Source organism: Porites lutea, chromosome 12, assembly GCF_958299795.1.
Source record: "Porites lutea chromosome 12, jaPorLute2.1, whole genome shotgun sequence".
NCBI lineage: Eukaryota > Metazoa > Cnidaria > Anthozoa > Scleractinia > Poritidae > Porites > Porites lutea.
In genome coordinates, this window is record NC_133212.1 from 21,775,278 (window position 1) to 21,800,536 (window position 25,259).

Consider the following 25,259-nt stretch of genomic DNA (forward strand, 5'->3'; position numbering starts at 1 on the left):
TGAAAATATAATGGAGGTAAACTGGCTTTGTCTATGTGATTTGGGATATTTTTTATGACAAAAGCAAAGTAAGATAAGATGAAATGTTTGTTTTAACTTCACTCTTTTAACTTAAATCTGAATCATAGAGAAATCTGGTCGCCAAAGTGGTGACTAAACCAGAATTTTTAGTCACCAAGGAGCAAATGTCAGTCACATTGGCGACCATATCAGTCACAATTTTGAGCCCTGCTATGTTAGGCTCCACGTAATCAGCTATTTGTGAGACTAATCACTATGATTTCTAAATGATCTTGTGTGTTCATTTTGTTTACTTTGAGCACGCCATTAGGTTCATTGCTTCCAGGATTATGTCAACCTGTGGTAAGTTAACAGGCTGAACCTGACAAGAAAGCCACTGAGGCTTGCAGAGAATGGCCAGTTCAAGTGCTGAAAAGGTTTGTTATGACACTGTTGTAGGTTGAACTACATTTTTTGAAACATTTATCAGTTAATTCCAAGAGCATCCATCCACCCCCCCCCCCCAGACAAACCCCTATGCATTTGATTTTTTTTTCCAAAAAAATTGTTACTGACAGTGTCAAATACCCAGTCCCATCAAATACCCCACCTTCTGTGCAAGAAGCTTGATCAAACCCATTTCATTGCGCCCCCCGCCACCTTCCTTAAAGAGCACTTGCAAAATTTATGTCGTTAAGTAGGCATTTTAAGTAATCCAATTTTTAAATTGGAATACTTTAAATGCTGGTTTTTAAAAAAGCGAGGTTTCAATTAGCAATTTAGTACATGCATTTCAGAGCTCTTTTCAGTATTTTTCGCCGTAGATAAGCCTCACCACATACCTCCCTGCATGCAGTTAGCATATGGACACCTGTAGTGTTACTAGAACATTTGCTCTGTTAATCAATCTCCACGTCTTTGCTTCTAGCAAGAAAATGTGTAAGTTAAATGAATAAAATGCAAAAAGTCGAGAACTTCAGATAACTTCAGTTTGATACAGTCGTTTCAAAGTCATTTTAAAAAGCGCAGGATTATTTTTTTGGTTAATTAATCACTCGTGAGGCAGTTGTTATATAAAAGGGTAAGGGGCTGGACCTAGGGGTGGAGCCTCCCCGTATAAAACTTAATTGAGGTTCCCCCCGGGCTGTACGTTTTAATAGGGAGCTTAAGCAACAGCGTTTTTGAACGACGGACGTCAACCGGAAGTGGACTTTTTGCATCATTGGGAGTGGTGTGGTTGAAACTCTCGCGTAAATCGTCTTTAAAAGAGAAAAGAAACCCAGCAATACAAGTTTGTTAGCGTCAAGGCATATAAAAAGGGAGAGGGCCACACTTCCGGTTGACGTGCGTCGCTCAAAAACGTCTTTGCTTAAGGTCCCTAATGCCACATACAGTGCAGTACCTGAATCGCATGTGAAAAATTATGCAGATCGTGGAGGGCGTTATCGACTTCGGTGGCTAACATCGTGTGAAATCACACGGAACGCGAATTCATTAAATGTTTTATTACTGGTTCAAAATACTTCAGAAATGTTTTCATACTCATATAACAAACGTTCTTACCTCTACGTATAATTTCGTTAAAACATTTCCCTGTTCCTCGGTAGTGTTGAGATATGAACCAAGATATGAGAATTTTTCAGTATCGTTGCTATTATTGTGATATAAAATCGCCTATTTCCTCTGTGCTTGCCTTGTGAAATCATCCGCCATGTTCTCAGTCTCTTGACCCCGGAGCTCTTCTCTTTCTTCGTCCCCAGTGTCTTCTCGCTCTCCAATGTTGGAAAGCGAGAAGACCCTGGGGACGAGGTTGGCTCCGGCGACGAGATTGCGCACCTCCAAAACAGCTCAGCCGCCTCGCCGTGGTTCCACAGGTGGCCCAAGCGTAATTAATGACAGTTTGTTTGGGAAATAAGACTCACATCGAATATCAGTAAAGTTTAAATATAGTTACCTAGTGTCATTTTTTTCTTTCTAAGTCGTTTCAGCGAAATTTAAGCACTCATGTGACCTGACAAATTGCGCTAAAATTAGTTGGTGCAAAGAGAGACAACAACAGAACATCATGAAACAAGATGCATGAAATTGATAACTTTTACTAGTTGAAATTCATTCGTTGTAAGTTATTTTCCATACAAACTGTCATATTACGCTTGGGGCTACCTGACTGCCTATGCGTGACTTCAATCGCCCAATAAGTATATTATTTGACAATTGAAATCAGTCGTAAACAATAAAAAAAAGTCTCCCGATTGACCACCGCTAGATATCATGAAAAGTTTAACCTAGGGATTTAAGCTAATCAGAAACAGAGAAGTATCTTAAATGATAATAAAAGGTGTTATTCCTGGCCAATTGTTTGAGCGAATGTCTGTTATTTAAGTAGGTTCTTTGTTCGCATTGTGCTACCAATTATTATCATTTTTTGTTGTCTTTGAATGACACTTGTTATTGACATATTTAACATTGGTTTTTCAACATTTTCATGTTTTAGATATTATTACCCGTGTATGATAACAAGAGTTGATGATGATAACAATTATTTCCTTCTTCCCCACTAAACTGTTTCAGTGAAGGAAAGTAAAAAAGTTAGCATTTAAGATGTCCTTTTAAGATTTCTGTTAATCTCTTACAGGCTGATTGTCCTCAGATCATCAGCTCAACTACACCAGGAGGAGTGCTAGGAGATAGTGGTGGTTCTTCTACCAGACCAACACTTAAAATCACGCTTCTGGGTAGTGAGTGGAATTCTTCAGCTGGTGGTTTGTCGACATTTAACAGAGAGCTTGCAATACACCTTTCAGAACATCCCCAAGTGGACGTGACGTTGTTAGTTCCAGAAGGAGCTTGTAAAGACGAGGAGAAAAATGAAGCTAGAAGATATGGAGTTAATGTTGTCGATGCAAAGTGTCAAGCAGGGTTAGATCCACTTTACTGGTTAAGCTGCCCACCCAAACATCTCCACATTGATATTGTCATTGGACATGGTATGAAACTTGGCCCGCAAGTACAAATAATACGAAATTTTGTTCAGTTCAGTAATTGTAAGTGGGTTCAGGTGGTGCATACGGCTCCAGAAGACCTTAGCAAGTTTAAAAACTACTCTGATCCTACTTCTAAAGGAGAAACAAAATATCAAGCTGAAGTTGATCTGTGTAAATGTGCTGATCTTGTCATGCCGGTTGGTCCTCGGTTAACACAGTCTTACTCGGCATATTTAAGGCGCTGGAAGAAAGGTGAAGATATTTTTTCATTTACCCCAGGACTTTTTGAGAGAGAATTTGGAGATTTAGAACAAGTTGCGAATAACAACGATGATTTTAAAGTGTTAATAGTTGGTCGAGGTGATACAGAGGATTTTGAGCTGAAAGGGCTTGATATTGCTGCTAAAGCATTTGCTGATCAACGGTTGAAAAACAAACCTTATGAATTAACCTTTGTCGGTGCGCCTGAAGGAAAACAAGAAGAGGTAAGAGACCGACTTCTACAGTGTGGTATTGCTAAAGAGCAGTTGACTGTCAGGAGATTTGTACAAAGCAGAGACAAAATGAAAGATTTGCTTTGCGAAGCTGACCTTGCTATCATGCCGTCGAAATCAGAGGGATTTGGCCTTGTTGCAGTTGAAGCTTTGTCTGCAGGTCTGCCCATTCTTGTTAGTAAAAGGTCAGGATTTGCCAAAGCAATAGATAATGTTCCTCATGGTCATTTGTGTGTGGTGGATTCTTATGATCCTGCGAAATGGGCGAAAGCGATTGAGGCTGTTCGTTCCAGACATGCAATGCGGCTGAAAGAGATCCTAGCTGTTAAAGCATCCTATGGAAAGATGTATAATTGGAAGGAGCAATGTGAAGCCCTTGTGGATAGAATGTGGCAAATGGTGCAGGGTATGATTTGTACTAAATATTTTTGTTTTCAGAGTGCAAAGAATGCAATTTCTTAGGCTTGCCTTTTAGGCAAATTAACGATAGACTGAAATGTTCTAGCTAAGGAACATTTTCACTAGCATCAGTGCATGACAAATAGTCAATTACATCTCCGCAGAATTGTATACGTTTGTATAATTACGCTGGAGAAGATTCATTTGAATTTAACCGGGCGAGTGATGAATAATCGTGACTGAGGTTGGGGCGGTACAAAGAATTTCACGGGAGAGGACGACGGGCTTAAAGTAGGGGAGGGGAGGGAGAAGAACGGCAATGCGCATGTAAGCAAGCAGCTGTTCGTTTGGCAATCCCCTGCACTAGATGAACAGGGGGCTCTGACTTTTTAGGAATTTTTAGAGGCGTTCTTTCCCTGGGGTATAGGGGAGCTGGAAAAATTAAAAAATAATAATAATCAATTGTCGTAAAGTTCATCATTCTTCGGATGACATGATGGCGCTGGACCGCGTGGAGAAGACCCCGAGACTTTTTACTGTCAGGCAGACTGGTTAGGAAAGAATAACCTCCCAAAATTATAATGTGTATTCGCAGGTACGTTTGTTACAAATTGTCAAGCAAATGTACTCGAAGTGTACTCGAATGCATCGTTATTAACTATTTCTGTTTGTTCACTGGTCGTTAACTTCTTTCTCTCAAGGAAGCGCTGTTGGAGGCGATATTATACATGTCACGATGTAGATACTTTGTTCAATTAACTCTGGAAAAGCGTTAAAGTTCTTGTTCAAACGCCTCTTTTTCCTACTGTTCGTAAATCATCATTGTTATTTTTATGATGCACCCAAAACAAGGTACTGTTGTGCCCGGGGTTGGGGAATAGACTGCCACGTAGGAAAAAAAATAAATGTCAAATCATCCCCGGAGGGCATGCCCGGTAGAATGGTAACATGTGGAATTAAACCGTGCATGAGTACTATACACTAAATAAGTAGTACCTTGTGAAAATACTCAGGAAAAGGTTTCAATTGAATGGCGACATGCAATCTCAAAAACTATTACAGGGGTTACTTGTCCTAACTGTGTGAATGAAAGGGTTAACACGGAGGGTATGTTCTTTAATGCAGGAAATGAAAACATGAACATGTGCCAAAAATGTGATGCCCCTGTTGATAAGCATGAGGAGGCTTGTAGAACTTCAGAGCAACGACATCCATTTGAGAAGAGAGAGAAAACTTTAGGAACAAATGAAGCTGAATCTTCACCGAAGAAGGAGCCTCTCGAAAACTTATGGCCAAGTCTTTCAGAATCTACGCCTGACCCAGGTATGGAATATACCAACCTCACCTGCTTATATACCTGTTAGGTATTCATGCGAATGTTCCCTGTTTCTATTTGTCGCCGTTATTTCATTCATGTTAAATTCTCTATATCTGGTTCGACTTTATGCATTCATGGGCACCCGGTAAATGTGGAAAAAAATATCGAGGAAACTTTCCCTTAGCAGGAGAATGACTAGACACGTACTTTCTTGCCATATTGATTATTTAACTTGCACGTAATAGAGTCTATTCATTTGTTTCCTTTGTTGTCCCATCCGTTAGATAACGTGTTCTTTCCTGCAGATTTTCTCCCTTGTCTTGTTAGAAATATAATGTGCCTCTCGGCTAGCATGGATATGATAATGCTCCCTTGAGTACCGTATTTATTCGATTAAACGCCGCCCTCGATTACACGCCGCAGATGGAAGCAAAATTATCAATGAACGCCGCCCTCGAATAAACGCCGCACCCAATCAGAGGAACGCGGCGTCTATTCGAGGATAAGAGAAAAAAATCGGTACAACTTGGTAATCTACACCATCTGGACAATTACGATTCTATATCAGCAAAATAAGATACAGCTAGATATTGGAACCTTTAAAGAACATGATATTTAAAAATGATTTACAGTAACTGTTGTCAGTGATTTAAGAAAAAATATTTTGAAACAAACGCCGCATCGGAAACGCTGAAAATTTTATAAAACGCCGCGATGTTTAATCGAATAAATACGGTAACTGTATCATCAGATGATCTATATTAGGGAAACAAGTCATGTAGCAGCTGCTCGGAAGAGAAGTCACCAATGGTGCCTATATCCCTGACCCCAAATAATACTAAAACAATTGAAAGAATGACATGCATGTCATTGTTTCCTGCGACCAATCAGGGGAGACCATACGAGCAGCTCCTACACTATCCAAACAAAGCAAAGAAGTGGCTATAGGTCTAGCATCGGCTCGCCCACATTACGTCTGGACAAGCATGGCCTCCCAGGCAGGCGTTTTTAGGGGAGCTCGTCTTTCATCCCTCCCCACAAACGGCGTTTGTGGGGGGTAGTTTCGAAAACGAAGCACTCGAAAACGAAGACCGAAGCACGAAGCACCCAAATCTCGAAAACGAAGCACCGAAAACTCGAAAACGAAGCACCCTAGATCGAAAACGAAGCACCCAAACTCGAAAACGAAGACCCCTAAATCTCGAAAACGAAGCACCCAAAACTCGAAAACGAAGCACCCTAGATCGAAAACGAAGCACCCAAAAATTCGACACCGGCCTGTCCTTTATAAACACGAGACCAATGCTAATACAGCAGGAATCAAGCACGATAACGAATCGAATGCAGTTCAAATCTACTCAAGTTGTAAATGCATTTCCGCCGCTGCGTGGGAGGCCCGGTGGGAGGCCATGTTTTGGACGTGATCAGAAAACCAAAAACGCCCAAACTATTTCTAGAATGTTACTGTATTGCAAGTAACAGCCAGTTAAATTCGCAGGCTTGAGTCGATGATAGAGAGCTTTAGATTTTAAGACGAGTACGAGATTTTCTTAGTACTAAGTGGTGCTCGCGCGCGAACCAGCGTCATTTTGGCTGGAAAACGTGGTAGCCGTCGTCATTACGAGTCTTAACGATATCGAAGCGGCGAAAACAAGAGAACAAATGTTAGAAGTTTGATAATTTTGCGATCGGGAGGGGGCGTAACCTTCTGCATATCCAATATGTTAGACTGCAAAACAATCGGTTTTTTTCTCAAAATCAGTAAAGAAGCCGCTAAAGCGTGGCGTAAGAGTAATACGCGCGAGCCTCACACTCCGTTTTCAGCCTCGTTTCAGACCTTTTGTGTTACTGCTCACGCGTACTTGAATACGCCAAAATCTGCTGACGGACAGTTTTGAAGTCTACATAAACATGTATGTGTACCGAAAAAATGCATATTAAGGTAAGATGTATCAAGTATAGCGAGACCAATAATAAAATTAATACAGTATATCTTATCTAGAAAAATTCAGTTAAACAGTTGGCAGGCTCTTATAAAACCTTGGGATGGATTTTGTGGACCTTTGGAGGTGTGGACGCATCCGCTGCCTCCACCTGATTCAGGAGCTTCGTTTTCGAGTTTTGGGGTCTTCGTTTTCGAGATTTGGGTGCTTCGTTTTCGATCTAGGGTGCTTCGTTTTCGAGATTTAGGGGTCTTCGTTTTCGATCGAGGGTGCTTCGTTTTCGAGATTTGGGTGCTTCGTGCTTCGGTCTTCGTTTTCGAGTGCTTCGTTTTCGAAAGTACCGTTTGTGGGGAGGGATGAAAGACGAGCTCCCTTAAAAACACCTGCGTGGGAAGGCTAGGACAAGCACTACTCTTAATTAGCTCTTCGGGCCCGGTGGTGGGGAATTTTTAGAAGCGGTCAGCTTTCCCGCGGGTATAGGGGAGCTAAACAAATTTCCAAAAAAGAAAAAATAACAATCAACTTTCGTAAAGCTCATCATTCTTCGGATGACATGATGGCACCGGACCGCGTGGAGAAGACCACCGAGACTTTTTACTCTCAGGCAGACTGGATAGGAAAGGATAACTTCCCAAAATTATAATGTGTATCCGAAGGTACGTTTGTTACAAACTGTCAAGCAAATGTACTCGAAGCCGTGCTCGAATGTATCGTTATGATCTATTTCTGTTTGTTCACCGGTCGTTAATTCCTTTCTCTCAAGGAAGTGCAGTGGGAGGAGATATTATACATGTACATGTAGATACTTTGTTCAATAAACTCTGGAAAAGCGTTAAAGTTCTTGTTCATTAACGCCTCTCTTTCCTATTGTACGTAAATCATCACTGTTATTTTTATGATGCACCCAAAACAAGGTAGTTGTGGTTGATGACAAGCCCGGTCCTGCCTGTGCCCGGGGTTGGCGAATAGACTGCCAGTTGGCAAAAAAACCTAAACTTCAAATCATCCCTGGGGGGCATGCCCGGGAGAATGGTAACAGTTGGTATTGAATCATGCATGAGTACTATCATTACTAAATAAGTAGTACCTTGTGAAAATACTGAGGAAAAGGTTTCAATTGAATGGTGACAGACAACCTCAAAAACTATTACTAGGGTCATTACTTGTCCTAACTCTGTGAATGAAAGGGTTAACACGGAGGGTATGTTCTTTAATGCAGGAAATGAAAACATGAACATGCGCCAAAAATGCGATACCCCTGCTGAAAAGCTTGAGGAGGCTTGTAGAACTTCAGAGCAACGACATCCATTTGAGAAGAGAGAGAAAAATTTAGGAACAAATGAAGCTGAATCTTCACCGAAGAAGGAACCTCTCGAAAACTGGTGGCCAAGTCTTTCAGAATCTACTCCTGACCCAGGTATGGAATATATCAACCTCGCCTGCTTATATACCTATTAGGTATTCATGCGAATGTTCCCTGTTTCTATTTGCTGCCGTGATTTCATTTATGTTAAATTCTCTATATCTGGTTCGCTTTTATGCATTCATGGGCACCCGCTAAATGTGGAAAAAATATCGAGGAAACGTTCCCTTAGAAGGAGAATGACCAGACAAGTACTTTCTTGCCATATTAATTATTCAACGTACACGTAATAGAGTCTATTCATTTCCTTCCTTGTCCCATCATAGATAACGTGTTCTTTGCTGCAGATTTTATCCCTTGTCTTGTTACAAATAAAATGTGCCTGTCGGCGAGCATGGATATGTCTATTTAAAATGAGAATCTCCCTTGAGTACCGTATTTATTCGATTAAACGCCGCCCTTGATTACACGCCGCAAATGGAAGCAAAATTACCAATGAACGCCGCCCTCGAATAAACGTCGCACCCAATCAGAAGAATGCGGCGTCTATTCGAGGGTAAGAGAAAAAAATCGGTACAACTTGGTAATCTACACCATCCGGACAATTACGATTCTATATCAGCAAAATAAGATACAGCTAGATATTGGAACCTTTAAAGAACATGATATTTAAAAACGATTTACAGTAACTGTTGTCAGTGATTTAAGAAAAAATATTTTGAAACAAACGCCGTATCGGAAACGCTGAAAATTTTATAAACGCGGTGTATAATCGAGTAACTACGGTAACTGTGCCATCAGATGATCTACATTTAGTCCGGCGGCATAGCTCGAAATTTCGGGTGAATTGTGCACTTTTTGATACAAGCACGAAATCTGGCACACTGATAGTAGTCACCAATACAAGCATTTCAGATATAGTGCCTAACCGGAATTGCTGGTTTCAATGAAAACCGCAACTAATTAAAATTCAGGAATGTTTAATGAATTCATTTTTCCTTGTTTATCAAGACATAGTAACATTTCAGTCAGTGATACCAATCTGTTTACCACGTAGGTCTTGTTTATCACACGCCATCAAACCGTAACTATGCGTTTCCATGGCAATGGTAGGCAACGGAAAGCTAAAACTACAACTGAAACGACTTCATAAAATTAATGTGCCTTTAGTTGGTTTGATTTTTATATGTAAAAGAACTATCATCTTTTCTCATAGCTTCGTTGTCTATTTGATTTCACGTTTGCGTTACGAAATAAACTTAAGGTGATTCTCTAGTTCTGCACTGCACACCTCTCACTGCGCATAACAAGATGGCCGCCGTGAAATAGAGCTTGAGCAGAAGCATTATTAAAATGACGTCGATCGAAGAGAAACGTTAAATGGATTTTCCATAGCGGTTTTCTTTTCGGTAGAGTCAAGTAAGAGCAGGTTGGCTGAAGGTGAAGCTATAAACGGAGATGCAATTTCTCCCGGAATTAGTACAAACAAAAAATGGTAAATCATCTAGAGACGGAAAGCCAGATCAAAGTGAGAGTGCCAACGGAGTTGAAGCACAATTGGGGGGAGTAGGGCTGGCTGTATCAAGAAAACTGACCCGTACAAGGGAACTGGTGCCAACAACCAGTGGGAAATGAAATGTGTTTACAAGAGACATTTAATTCCTATTTAATGTAGAGTTGCTTGTTGACAAGTAAATGAAATACTGAAGTCTTTCCACACTCTCACAATTTTTTTTTGGATAAAATTGAATCTGTAGCACATTACATTTTTAACCTGGCATTACAGCCTTTTTGAAATAATTCAGTTTTAACCAAATTGATTGTTCTTTTACCACCAAAGAGAAAAGATAGGTAATTGTTCTTAATGCTAAATAAGAAAGATGTTTCACTGATAGTTTTCTTTTCTGTAGAGTCAAGTAAAGGCAGCTTGGCTGAAGGGGAATCTAAAAACGGAGATGCAATTTCTCCCGTAATTAGTACAAATGATGGTAAATTATCTAGAGACGGAAAGCCAGATCAAAGTGAGAGTGCCAGCGGAGTTGAAGCACAATTGGGAGGGAGTGGAGCTGGCTCTATCAAGAAAACTGACCCATATGAGGGAACTGGTGCCATCCCAAAGAGACCTAAGCAAGGCAACAGCCGCAAGCCAGAGACTTCTATCAGTAAGGACCCCTGGGCTGAAGAAACTGGTGAAACTGAAATATTACCAGTTCAAGGTGAGCCTAAAAACAACGTTGATTTGTATTGTAAACAGATGTAAAAACCAACATGAATCATTGCTTGGGTTTGGTCTTAGGGACCGACGGATTATAAGAAAGAAGTTACTATTTCACTGACAGTCTTTACTGTAGAGTCTGCTGGGTCGACGATTTTCTGGAGATTAATTTTTCATATTTTACTACCCAGGTTACACTATTTTTCTTACAAAAAGCCGGGGAGATTTTTACCAGGCCTACCAGGAAACCCTAAACCTAAGATTTTCGGATTCTAAAATGTGCTGGAGAGAGGAATCAGAAATATTCTCCCTTTCGTAAAACGTTAAATTGCACCTAAAATTTTCGGAAAAATATTACTAAGGCCTTGTAGTGTCGAAAAGACTTAAGTTCCCCTAGGATGTCTATTGACCGAACAGATAAAAATTTTGTAGTGCTGCTTAGAATACATTTCTATCCATAAGTACTCTGGATAGCCTAAAAAGTGTTTTCGTCGTATTTCGGAGGAAACCGTCGTTGGGTGCCCCTGTCGCAAGTCTGAGATTTCTGGCGTTCTGACTGCTCCTTCAGTTGCAGTGTTTAATCTTGTGTCTGCTTCTTGCCTGTCCCCTCACTCCTAATTCTAGGGTATATTCTCCAAACTTGAAGATTATTTGGCTTGTTTGCATTAGAGCGGTTATAAGCCAAATAATGTTTGAAATGAGTTCAGTGTGTAGGATTTTAGTTACAGTAAAAATTAACCTTCATATTTTCTAGTTCCTAAAAGACCTTAGTCTCGGTCCTCCGGGCCCTATCCCTTTCCGACGGAATGACTACGCCACACGTCCTACTTATTTTCTTAACCTTTCTTGGCTTCGGCGTCTCCTGAGCATGCATTAAAATAAAGTTACATCATAGATTGACTGGCTTTACAATGGCCTGTTTATAATCCAGAGATTTAAAATGACATGAGAATGGTTCTATAAACACAGCAGTGTCATGTAAGGTCAATGTCAGCAGTGCGGTGTTCACATCACCACTTCCTTTCGCCGGTTTGTGTTAATTAAAAATTATGACCTTTCATAACACAGAGACTTCAAATGTTCTGTCCAAATGTGACTTCCGTCTTGAGAAGCATGAAGCAGCTGCTAAAACCTCAGTACAAAATCCTGTTTGTAATCAGAAACAGACAGCTTTGGGAAGAAATGAAGATAAAAGGTCTTTGAGTACTGAACTTTCCACAAACTGGTGTAAGCCTAGTATGTCAGGGTCAACCGCCTCTGAGCAAGGTATGGAACTTGCCTATTACTAGCTGCACTTTGCATTTTGCATGTGTGAGTTGGTTGTGCTATTGGTCCATACGGCATACAAATGAGGTTTTAACTAAAGTTATATTGTAACGAAGGTCTCAGTTTCTATAGTGGGTGAACATCAACCCAAGCTGAATGCGTCTATTGAACTTTGTGAGGAGTATTCTCACTACGTAAACAATTGCCTCGTGACGGGGGAAATAAGAAACTCCAGACCTTTAAATTCTGTCGTGTTGGACGTGCGAGCTGGTGGCATGATGCATTGCGGCCCTTGGGTAGAATTGCTAGGTTTTTGCCCGCCTCTTGACCAGTTCAACGGAATTCAGTGGAAGTGACTTCAAAGTTTCGCCCCTTCCACCTCCCCTGGTGGTCGTTGACGTCGCATACCCTCATTGTTCGGCATGCCTATTGTCCCGTAGTCGGGGTTTATTCACTCTTAATACTAGGGTATATTCTCCAAACTTGAATATTATTAAGCTTGTTTGCATTATAGTGCGGTTATAAGCCAAGTAATGTTTGAAATGAATTCAGTGTGTAGGATTTTAGGTACAGTAAAAATTAACCTTCATATTTTCCAGTTCCTAAAAGACCTTAGTCTCGGTCCTCCGGGCCCTATCCCTTTCCGTCGGAATGACTACTCCACACGTCCTACTTATTTTCTTAACCTTTTTTGGCTTCGGCGTCTCCTGAGCATGCATTAAAATAAAGTTACATCATAGATTGACTGGCTTTACAATGGCCTGTTTATAATCCAGAGACTTCAAGTGACATGAGAATGGTTCTATAAACACAGCAGTGCCATGTAAGGTCAATGTCAGCAGTGTGGTGTTCACATCACCACTTCCTTTCGCCGGTTTGTGTTAATTAGAAATTATGACCTTTCATAACACAGAGACTTCAAATGTCCTGTCCAAATGTGACTTCCGTCTTGAGAAGCATGAAGCAGCTGCTAAAACCTCAGTACAGAATCCTGTTTGTAATCAGAAACAGACAGCTTTGGGAAGAAATGAAGATAAAAGGTCTTTGAGTACTGAACTTTCCACGAACTGGTGTAAGCCTAGTATGTCAGGGTCAACCGCCTCTGACCAAGGTATGGAACTTGCCTATTACTAGCTGCATTTTGCATTTTGCATGTGTGAGTTGGTTGTGCTATTGGTCCATACGGCATGCAAATGAGGTTTTAACTAAAGTTATATTGTAACGAAGGTCTCAGTCTCTATAGTGGGTGAACATCAACCCAAGCTGAATGCGTCTATTGAACTTTGTGAGGAGTATTCTCACGACGTAAACAGTTGGCCCGTGACGGGGGAAAGAAGAAACTCCAGACCTTTAAATTCTGTCGTGTTGGACCTGCGAGCTGGTGGCATGATGCATTGCGGTCCTTGGCTAGAATTGCTAGGTTTTTGCCCGCCTCTTGACCAGTTCAACGGAATTCAGTGGAAGTGACTTCAAAGTTTCGCCCCTTCCACCTCCCCTGTTGGCGGTTGACGTCGCATACCCTCATTGTTCGGCATGCCTATTGTCCGGCAGTGGCTGTTTCCTCCCATAACTTACCCTGTGGCACGAAATTTTTGCGGGAGTTATTCTTGCGGATTGGCGATTTTTTGTGTTTTGCGGAAACTAATTTTTGCGATTAGTACAGATTGGTTTTTCTTGCTGGGAATTAATTTTTGCGATTTACAGAAAGTACATTAAACGCCGCGAAAAAGAACCTAGATTTTTTGAAGTTTGGCAAAATAGATTCTTATAGTTTGGAGAACAGGGGTCTTTTTTGCATGAGTATGCGCGACCGCTGACTTGTCAAAGAGCACGCGACCAGTGACAGCGACCGTGCTGCATAGTCATAGGAACCAAATTGTTCACTTCGAAAGCTTGCTTGAGATTGAAATGGTAGCAGGAACTTAGGAAAGACATTCGTTGTACAAAATAAGTAAAGATCTGTTGATTTAAAGTGGAGCCTGACGCGCTGAACGAGGTGAAAGAGCAAGTTTCTCAAGGATGTCTGACACGAACATGGCTGCTTGTTGTTGTTTGGCGCTCGACTCGTGTCTTGATTCTCCTTTAAGAACCGCAAAGTTTGGCATAGAATGCATTGCTGATGCGTAGCTATTGAGCAAAATGTTCTTTATTTAGTGTTTGTCTATAAATCGGATGTAAATCAGTTTCTCGATGCCGTAGAGGATTTCTGTCAATAATTTGTTAATAGCTGATTTAGCCATATTTCGGGAGTGGATTAATAACGATCAGCAGGCGACTACCATGCCGTTTTCAGTTGGAAAAGAAAGTTTTTGCCTTAAGTATTTTAGCGATACAAAGTTTGTTTATAGGAAAATTGTAGAACTTCTTGTGTTTGCGTGGACTAACATTGTAACGCATCTTTTACAGGAATTTGCTTTCAGCCAGAACTTAAATGTTCTAATGATTTTTAACTCTTGGTCGGCATCACATGTTTACTGTACTTCTTGGGAAACCTAACCGTTTTTTTTCATCAAAATCGGTCACAAGATTGGACTTAAATTTCGGTCCTATTGAATGCAGTTTTGACTGTGTCTCATTGATATTCATTTTTTTATTGTTCGAGACATACAGAGTGACTACCACCAACATCTCACCAGGTGGCTAATCTACGTCTCGTGTGCTCTTAATTTTGTAGCTTTAAAGTGCTGGGAAAATTGTAGAACATATATTAGACTGCTGAACTGAACATCGGCTTTCGCGCACCTCGAACTCACATAAGCGCTGTTGTCCAGGTCAAGTGGGGAGATGAAATTTGATAGTAGCTCATGTATGTTAAAGCCGGTCTTCTTCGCTTTTGTTAAGACCATGTTAGAGTTTTTTTTTGCAAACTACACATTTTGTTAAATCACGAGCACATTCGCCAAGACCAACGAGCAAAATAATCACTATGATAGCTTTGAGACACGCCATTTTGATGAAGGCAAACCCTGTGGTGAGCCTCTATGCACATCGCTTGTTCAGCGGTCGCACATGCTCGTGCAAAAAAGACCCCTGTTAGTTTGGAGTATTTATTGGAAATTTAGGCTAAATAGGTTCTTAATTAGGTTCTTAATTTTTATGAAGAAGGATACTGTTATTGATTATGAGAAATTGCTATGAATGGGATTTGTCCTTCATAATAGGCATTTGTTTACCAAAAATCTAACAAAACTACGTTAACAGCTATAATATATGCAGTTTTCAACAATGGTTCTACACATTATACATTTATTATTATATCTAAATGTTTATGACAATGTAGTCTTACCCTACATATATAAAAACCTGTTGATTTTTCTTGGCTAAACTGGTTCTTATATTTTGGAGTATTAACATGACATTTCTGCCAGCAGGTTCTTAAATCCTAGGTTCTTCTTCGCGGCCGTTTCACCTTGCCCAGTACCCAGCATTGATAATATTTTCATTTTTACTGAGTACGTGCAATAGAAATACATATTTTCAAGCAATAAACTAGTATTTCGTTGTTTCTGAATGAAAGAGACAAGTTGTGATTGAACAGACACGAGTTCTTGGTACTGTATTTTTGTGTAGCGAATTTAAATTAGAGAATATTTACTCTGGAGTAATTTTTTCAGGAAAAATGTTTGTGGTAATTTTTACATGTTTGCGGGAACTTATTTTTGCAGATCTTAAAAATCGCAAAAATTAGAACCCGCAAACATTTCGTGCCACACGGTAGACTGCTCGCAGTCCGCCTTTTCTCTTAAAATCCGTCTAGTTCTTATCTCATCCAGCGCGTTTGGAAACCACCAGACGTCCTCGTTTCTCGCGGCTCGCGGCTTTTCCGCTCGCGTGCAGTAACTTTGCAAAGAAAAAATAAGAGACTGCTCGCAGTCTAGCCACATGGTAGTTCCCCATGACGGCACACTGGGTATGCGGTGCGAATATTATCCCAGTGGAGGGATAGTAACGCTTGTTTAATCAGTAATTGAGCCACAATTATAGTTTCACTGCAATGGCCCGCGGCTTATGACTGTAATATACCTTTCATAATTCTTCATCCTTAGTTTCAATGGTCTCGGGCAAAATGCCTACCTTTGTTAAAAAGAAGCCCATTGAGACGATGGATGAGATGAAATCTGGAGTAAAAGAAGAAATCACAAGAAGAAAAAGGACTCCTGGCTCGTCAGCCGGACAGGTATAAATGTCGAATAAATTATTTAAAAAGTATAATCACAAAAGTATACTATTCAACATTATCCATGACATTAATATCCCCTTTCACTTATGACTAATTGTGCTGTTTCTTTCAGCTAATCGTAACATTTCAATTTCAAAACACGGAATTCGAAAGGAATACATACATACAATTAAAATGACAAGCACGCTTACCCAAAGCGATGTTTGCTATGCTATTAGGCCATGTTTTCTTTGTTGGAATTCAGTTGGAAATACAAGACTGATTTTCTTGCGAAGAATCTGCATGAAGTTGGTGATATGTTTTATAACAAACGAACGAAGAATCAACAACCTTTATTAACTCTTGAGAGAAATGTTACATTTGATAATAACTAATGGTAAGATGAGAAGACGTATACACTATTATTAAGGGATGTCTTGGATAAAATGAACAAATGTTTTCGTTTTATCCCTTAATGACCCAAATATATTTTTTGCATATTATGAGATTTAAGGCTGGCATTGTTAAATATACTGTATCTTCCTTGAAATTCAAGGTATCAATAAATTTAGATAAGTGGTAGACAAGATTTTGGGCTATCCGCCAAGCCACTTTTTATTAATAAGCAATTGTAATAACTAATACTTGACAGGTTGTGAAACATTAAGTTCATGTCACACAACATGTTCAGTCTAATTGTTTTCAGTGCGCTGAACTTTCAATCTGGTCACGAAAATTACTGCAGGTGTCCAAATTTAAAAGCAATTCACCTAGGATCATTTTCATACCACATTTGTCAACTTTTGATGCCGTCAAGGCTATATCCTGTCCAGAAAATATAGCATGGGCGTGTGTTGCACCTTTGTAGGCCCAACCTTTTTATTAAAAGTGAGAACTTCTAGATCGCTTTCTTCCAGCGCAGCAGCTAAACAAAAACATGCAAACAAATGTTTCGTGGCCTTCTAGGATGAAGAAAATCTTAATCACTGTCAAAATCATTAAATGAATATGAGTGTCCCGAAGATTTGGTTTGAGGAAATTTCAGTACTCTACTTCGGTCTTCTTCAAAAGAAAAAATTGTGATAGCTAGAATTTTGTAAAGAAAAAATTATTGAAATCATGTTTTTTTTTAAGAAGTTCTTCAATGCTAATTAGGGCATGGGCATTTCAGTGGCAGACTAATTCAAACATATTCTCCCCATATGGGCCTGCAGCAGCATTCGCCATGGAGATGAACTTGTGTGCGAAATTCTCGCAGTGTGAATTGCGTCGTCCGAGTTGCCTTTACCCTTCTCCGAAAATTTAGACCTCTAAAAAGGCCTGTGAAACAGAGGGAAATATAGAAACGAAAAGGCAAACTTTATACATGTATAGAAGCTGCAAAATCTACGGCGCAAACACGCAAAGCCTTCTGGGTTAAAATGGTTTAATTAACAATTATTCCTCGAGCCTGAATGGGCTCTGAGTCAATAGCCCATGAGGCCGAAGGCCGAATGGACTATTGACTCAGAGGCCATGAGGGCGACAGGAGTAATTGTTTTAGTAAAATTCAACTAGCTGGTCTAAAATATCGAGAATAAAAAAAAAATTAGCTAGTTAAAGCTAGACTTTAATCCTTTTTTTGCCGCCAAAAAGCCCGCGCTTTTCGCTACTAGTGGGCTATGACATATAGCCTAGTAGTAGCTTAACCAATCAGAACGCAGCATTGATAATAGACCACTAGTTGGATTTTACTAATGATTAATAGTGCCTGTATTTAAGTGTCCGGATGTTGCAGACACTACCGAACGGAGGAGGATTAATAACTGGGCGTGTCTTTAGACAGCCCAGTAATGATATTATTAACACAACTGTCAGCATTGTATATGTTACATTTTTTACTTTTTTTTTTTCAAATTCATTGGAATTATATTACCATGCGCCAAAACAAAGGAAAAACAAAACTAATTAAACTGATAGAAATGGAAAACTTACTGCAAAAGTTCCAAGAGATCAACGACTTCTCGAAAAAATCAGTGGAAACTATAAATAGGTTGATGTCCTGAGAATCCACGAATTTTGTATCCGCATTCCCCATCAGGATTATTGATGCGAGGCCACTAATCCCAGGGTATTGCCTTTTTTGTATTCTAGTTGTTATTCAGGTTTCTTTTCTTCTACCAACTGAAGTTATATTTTTTTTCGGTTTGCCTAAATGCAAAAATTTCTTCGAGGCTATTATATATTACAGCAAGGGTAGTGCGGACATCCAGTTATTTCATTAGATACCTAGAATTAGATATAAATAGTACTGTTCAAAAATTCTGCCAGTGACTTGAGTTGAATAGGTACACCGGGCGATTTCGTCCACACGTTTTAAAATTCGATCGACAAATACTTTTGCCATGGCAAGAAGAGTGTTTATATAACATAATCTTAAGATTAGGTTTCAGGTATCTTACAGAGGGTCCCAGTGGAATATGGACCAAGAGCGAACTGCGGGTATTGCGTGCATAATTATTTACAGTAGTTTGCAGATGTAGTTTTGTCATGTCTTAGTTTCCTGATAGTGGTTCTGTCAATTAACAAAGATCAGTATCTGAACTTAAAAAGTAGATATGTAAAAAGAAGATGATATAAAAATGAAAATTTTTTTGTTTTCTACTTTTAGAGCAGTAGATTGTTCCCATTCAAACTTGCTCTATTTTAATTTCCGGTACTGAACAAGACTTACAAAGATTAAAGATTGTAGACTGAGTTAGCAATGTATTTAAGTTTGAATTGCAACTGTTACAAAGTTCTTTGTATTCTTTTTATACCGTAGGTTTATAGTGAAACTGTTGGGTGCTTAAAACACTGTGGTAGCGCTAAAACTAGTCAAAGCGCCAGAACCACTCCGCAAAGCACAACCAGCCACAAATACAGAGCCAGTGAAAGAATCGATGAAATGAGTATTCGGGAACTAACAGAAGTGATGGATGTTCTTGGTGTAAGTTACGAATGGGTGGAGACCCTAAGCGACGCGAAGGTCCAAATAAGAACTGCGTTAACTCAGTTGCAAAAAAAGACGTTCAACTGGTCACCAAAGGTATGGTGTTTGTCAGTAAAATTTCAGAACCGTAACGAGTTTGACCGAGGTTCACTGTCTTTCAAAAAAGAGGGCCAATCCGTGATCGCTATGAAACCATGCAACTAAGATCAAGTCGGTTTGGTTATTGCTAGACCTATAAGGAAATACAGAACTGATTGTGAATTTCAATTAAAATTTTTAGTTTATTCATTCTTGTATTTTATGTATCTGACTCACAAGATGCACAGCTTTCCCCATATGTGATCGAGAGAAAATAGAGGCTTTGCATTTTTGTATTGTAAACATTTGTTGCACTGAACTTCAGTGTACTGTGTACACTAATTGAGTCCTCTAGCGTTGTTTGAAGGACAATCCACGACTAAAATGCACCTTTTCATAGGGAAACCCCTTTCTATATGTTTCCCTTATCTCATGTAAAACAAAAAAAGAAAAAAGAAATGTACCTCCTTCGTCGAGGGACCTTTAAGTGCTGAATCGTACATTAATTAAGGGTCGTTGAGGCTGACAATGGCAAGGCATTAGTGTATCTAATACGGAAACAAAATGACAAAAATTCGTGTAACAAGGTTAACAGAGAAAACTGTGCTGAAAAGTATTCACGTTTAATTTAAATATTGACCTAGTGTAATGTCATGATGGCTGGATAACTTCTGGATAGATCACCTTAGTTTCATGTACTTTTTGATGGGATGTGAATTCGGAAACGAGGCCAACACCCACGCCAGTCGCTGCATCAAATAAACGAACAGTGCCTGTTCTTGTCAGATACGAGCAGCGATCTACTGTTCTGTACAGCATTTTTGAAAATGAAGCAGTTCGTCTAACCCCTAGAGAACCGGCACAACCTTAAACTCATCCAATTTAACCTTGAGTTTTCACAGCACTTTGTACTGTAAAAGCTCGGTACTTCAAAAATCTAGCGAGAAATTTTTACAGACTTTCTTGTCTAAAATATTCAATTTACTTTCTTCAGGGCGTCTTTTCCATTTTATCTGAAGCCAAAAAAGAAGATGACAGAAAAACACAGGTTTTGCTAAGCTTCTACGCCAAAGCCAAAGACCTTTTGAGTAAACTGGATGAACCTATGCTAACTTTACTTCAGAGGCATACTGAAAATGTCAAAGAGAACATGAAGTGGCGCGAGAAGCAGCTAAAGGAGTATTTTCTCCTTGTAGCAGGTAAATGATGCGAAAGCCACCAGGCTGTATAATTTATCATTGCTACTCTAATCTTTGGGTCCCCTGCGGTTTCTTGGGTATCCTGTCTCCAAATAGGCGTTACAATCTCGATTTTTGTTTGTTAGGATGATTTTAGCAGAAATGGCAAGCATTATTTTCATAACTTATTGTCAAATCATAAAAGTTATTGCGTCATTTTAATTGCACTAATTTTCGCATATTGTGGCTTGCACAAACAGTTTCGAATCATTTTCGTATGACTATAAACTGGTCATATAGACTCAAATCACAAAGAACTCGTGATTGACTCCCTTTTAGTCCATTATCCCACAAATTAAGATGAAACTGTACTGTCCAGCATCTGCTCACGGCATTATGAATACTAATTATAAGCAATAGAAAACGATTTCCTTGTTTGCATAGCCTGATATAAACACGAGACGGGTTGGGAGAATTCTCGACAGTTACGCAAACCCGAGACGAACTCCAGTGTTTATATCAGGCTATGCAAACACAAGAAAAACGTTGGTAAGATTTCTTTACCATACATTTATTATGCATGTAGCAATTTCATACTTTTTCTCACAAATAGTTTTTAAATAAAAAACTGCCTAACAATTAAAACTTCAATTTACCTATTATAAGCATAAATTAGACGGCGAATTGCTTTGTACAAAACGACTGATTTATTAGCAATAAAAAACATTCAAGTCGGCAGTCTCATGTCTTATTTTTACTTATCAACTCTAAAATGCTTAGTTGTGCTTCTGGTATACTAAGACACCCCTGCTTGCCGAGTTTTTCATGCTGAGAACGTGTGGCAATGTCGCTAACAATCCCTATTTCGCCCCCTCCCCCCGCCCCTCTAAAAAGCCAGGCTTTGATTAGTTAGCACTCTGCAGCTGGTCGTTTTGATGCATTTGCAGGTCGCGTATCCTCTGGTAAAAGCAGCTTGATCAATTGTATTCTTGGAGAGGAGATTCTGCCCTGTGGTGCTTGTCTCACAACGTCCATCATATATGAACTGAAGTATGGAGGGAGACGTAGAATGGTGGTGCACTTTAAAGACAAGGATCCTGAAACAGGAATGACGACTAAAGACATCTCACTCCACGAACCTGATGATCATCTTGAGCAGATATTGACTTACGTCTACGAGAAAGGTTCAATGTTTGAAAAGGTTGAGCTTTTCTGGCCCCATGAACTTTTAAAGGTAATTATTCGCTAAATGGTTTCTATTTTTTTTGCAGCGGAATAAGGATCTACTACGCGAGCGGCTATACAAATCACTGAATTGCTAAAATTTTTACGATCAGCATCTGTTATAGAACAGAGCATTATTATAGGTCAACCAACTTAGACAATTTCATTGTCAGCTATACCATATACCATGCATACACTATTTCATGCCTAACTGCACCACCACTTTGTGGTACCAAACCAGTTGTACATTGTAGTCACATGAGCGTACGTCTGCCCGTCCGCCTATCTGTCCACAATCAATCAATCAATACTGACCTTTATTTAAGTGTCAAGCATAGCAGTAGTCGCATATAACAGTAGAGGTACCATTAAATGGGGACACTATAAATTAAAATAAGCTACTATTGTAGCAAGTAAAATCGAATTAATAATAAAAATTAAAACTACCGGTATTTACAAGTATTTCACTATTGACTAAAATTTGTATAGGTGATAGGATGATTTGTAGTGATATTTCGAAATTGTTGCACGTAATTTCACGAGCCGTTAGGCGAGTGAAATTTGACAATTTTGAAATATCACTAGTGGTATTTATGCCAAATGTCACATACAAATCATGCTATTATTTGTTTATACTACTACCCGCAAAAGGTTTGTAATTTTCACATGTAGTTATTTCAAATTAAGCTGAAATACCACTGCTCCAAGCCAATCAAATTGCAGAAATTTCTCATATAGTAGTATTAGAGATTATTTCATGTGTATAATTGCTAAATTATAAAAATTAAAATAAATAAATAAAACAGTAGTGTGTTCATTACGCACTACAAAGAGTGCAATTTGAGCACTGAGTGTCAGCAAGCAAGGAATTTAAGGTGACTCAACCCAGTTTTTTTGGGGGGGGTACCATCCTAGTTTGAAGCTCTCTGGTATCCCCACCTTTACTTTTATCGTAAGTCTAACACATAAAATGGATAACATATGGATTAATCTACAATATAACATAAAATTTTTGGCGATCGGAGTAAATGCCACGTGGTTATAATGCCACGCCCCTTTGAGGTCTGAGTCGAAAATCTGCTGTTGCCGGCATTTTTTCGGGAAAATCTCTCGGCTACACATAGTGCGCATTAGTGCCTTGTGCTGAACAGAGTTTCACCAAATCGCAAAGACCCAATTCGAGAAATTCAGCGGTTTCCAAATTTAGGTCATAATTTATGCGAAAAGGATAAGCAAACTTTACACGGATTATATCTAATAAACTATGAGATTCATCTCTTTATTTTGGGCATCTTTATAACAGATGGGTCCTTGCAAGTCAGCTAAACGCGTTAGGGCCTTGTAAATGCGCGCGATTTCGAGCAAAGCAAACAGATAGAAATTATAGTTTTCGCTATTTGTTGACGTTTGTCAGCGTTTAAGAGTCCTTCTCACGAAAAAAGCATTTTCTTAAAAATTCGTAGTTTTTTTTCCTTCAAATTTTTTCAGGGCCACAATTGATTAACTAACTACCCGGACCCTGAATTTCATGGTCATTGAAAAACTGTGACATTATCTTCTATAAGCCCAAACTTGAGTAAACATTGAGGATTTTTAGCGTTTTGGCTGAGTTTGTGCTTTGGGAGTTGTCTATTGTTTCTAGTCTGTCATTATACAGCATTCTTGTTCAGCAAAGTAATGTAATCCATGTAGTTCCAAATACAGTTTTCAACCAGTCCACAGTTAGGTAGTTACTTTGCTTGTTGGTTAATTAGTAAATTATTTTTATTGTTATTATTTATTTTTACCACGCACATTTCTACTCCTGACTTGATAATGCATTTGTTTTTGTTGTTGTTGTTTTTTTCTATTTGATTATATCTGTCTGATTTCGTTTAAACGTGGGCACTAGGTTTTCGCCTGGTGCCTGGCGCCCCAGGCCAGTGTAGTCTCCAAAAAATGTATTTGCCTTGAGTCTTGATTCACACAGCTGGATAGCCCAGGGACTCTCCTAACAGTGGATGGGTGGATCCGGCCTGGGGGACAAAACTAGTGGCGTAGGGAGGGGGCTATTTTGACACAACCCCTTCAGTAAGGAGCATTGTTTTCTAGTAAGAGGATTTGACGGGCAAGTACCTTGCTCATTCTTTGCCCTAGCCAGCTGAATCAGGCCCCTGCTGAGAATAATTATCATGATAATTGCAGCGGTCAGTAGGAGGCACAGACAGTCATCCAGTGTCCCGGCTGAGGAGGGTCAAAGTCTTGGTACCAAGGACATAGTTGCTGTTGACCTGTAGTCAGTCACATATGAGGACTTTATATTTTATATTTTATTAGCAGATGTAGAGCCATTTTTTTATGGAAATGCTGTTAATAAACCGTTATTATTATTATTATTATTATTGTTATTATTATTATTATTATTATTATTATTATTATTATTATTATTATTTTCTGAATTACAGACAGGAATAGTAATCATTGACAGCCCTGGTGTTGGACAATCTGTAGAAATGGACGAAATGGTGATTCAGTATCTGCCTGAAGCCTTTGCTTTTATATATGTCGTTAACATTGCACATCTAGGGGGAGAAAGAGACAGCGTAAGTACCTGGATTTATTTGGTGTGAGTCCCTTCCGACAGTTTACACGGATCGAATTCGAAGCTAAGAATATTACATGTATATAGTAACTCCTCGATATATATTAGCAAAAACGGGACACTTATTCTGGAGAAAGGACGTATTAAAATAGCCTATTCCACAGCGAATTTCCGTAAAGCGCGCAGAATTATAAACCGAGAGGTGGCTTTTTGGTTCAATAATGTTAGGGTCCATGTCAGCCCTACTGACGTAGAATCGTGTGTGGATTCAAGAATCCAGATTTAGATTCTCTGGAAGAAGCGAACCCTGATAAAGTAATATTGTATTCTCCAAAAAAAACAAAAAACAAAACGCATCTTAAGTTTGTAAAACTCAGTCAGTGCCATATTTTCATTAGAAATAGCCAGTTAATTCACTTAGAGCTGGTGATAGCGTGATAAGTAAAACAGCAAACGGCTAATTAAACGTATCCTTTCAAGTTATATTAAGCGAAAGGAAATGTATATGTCTGAAAACAACAAAAACAACAAAACAACAATATTGTGAGAATTATGAAATATTCCGACAAAATTGCGTATTTCAGTGTCACTAGATGGTTGTCAGTACTTTTACGAGTTCTGATTTCTCCTATTTGATTGTCTGTTATAGAATGTTATTTTTATCTTAGATTTTAGATTAGTTAGGAAGTTAGTTTTTCTATACTTCAATGTAAATGTATACCTGAAGGAAATACCGTGTTTAAATAAAGTTACCTTACCTTACCTTACCTTACCTTACCTTACCTTTTGGAAGCCATGTCAAGCCTGAGCTACGCCCAAATTGGCCTCCATTTGAGGTGTAATTCCAATTTTCCGTTAAACTTCTCCGCCCATTTCAATGAAGCTCACCCGGAACCATAAAAGAGAAAACTTAAGTTATCATGCCAACGTTTGTCTTTTCTCGCAGCTTGTAAAACTTCTCCAACGCGCGAGGGATGTGTCAATCGAGGTGCCAGGAGAAGGGAAAGAGGATGGTTGATTATCCCTTGATATACAGGAACGTCTGTTATCCAAGTGCGCATTGTTTGTGTGCAGCAAATGGGACTT

At 39.3% G+C, this 25,259-nt stretch overlaps 1 protein-coding gene across 1 annotated transcript; it reads left to right on the forward strand.

Annotated features, from left to right (window-relative positions):
- Positions 1 to 351: 351 nt before the first annotated feature.
- Positions 352 to 25,258, forward strand: LOC140921591 (uncharacterized). The gene is made up of 13 exons (XM_073371592.1): positions 352 to 437; positions 2,636 to 3,884; positions 5,003 to 5,200; positions 8,358 to 8,555; positions 10,412 to 10,717; positions 11,785 to 11,982; positions 12,896 to 13,093; positions 16,029 to 16,159; positions 18,945 to 19,208; positions 20,185 to 20,389; positions 21,316 to 21,602; positions 24,037 to 24,174; positions 25,120 to 25,258. Exons 1-13 carry the CDS (start codon positions 414 to 416, stop codon positions 25,189 to 25,191), a joined length of 3,468 nt encoding a protein of 1,155 aa, XP_073227693.1. The 5' UTR covers positions 352 to 413; the 3' UTR covers positions 25,192 to 25,258.
- Position 25,259: the final 1 nt, after the last annotated feature.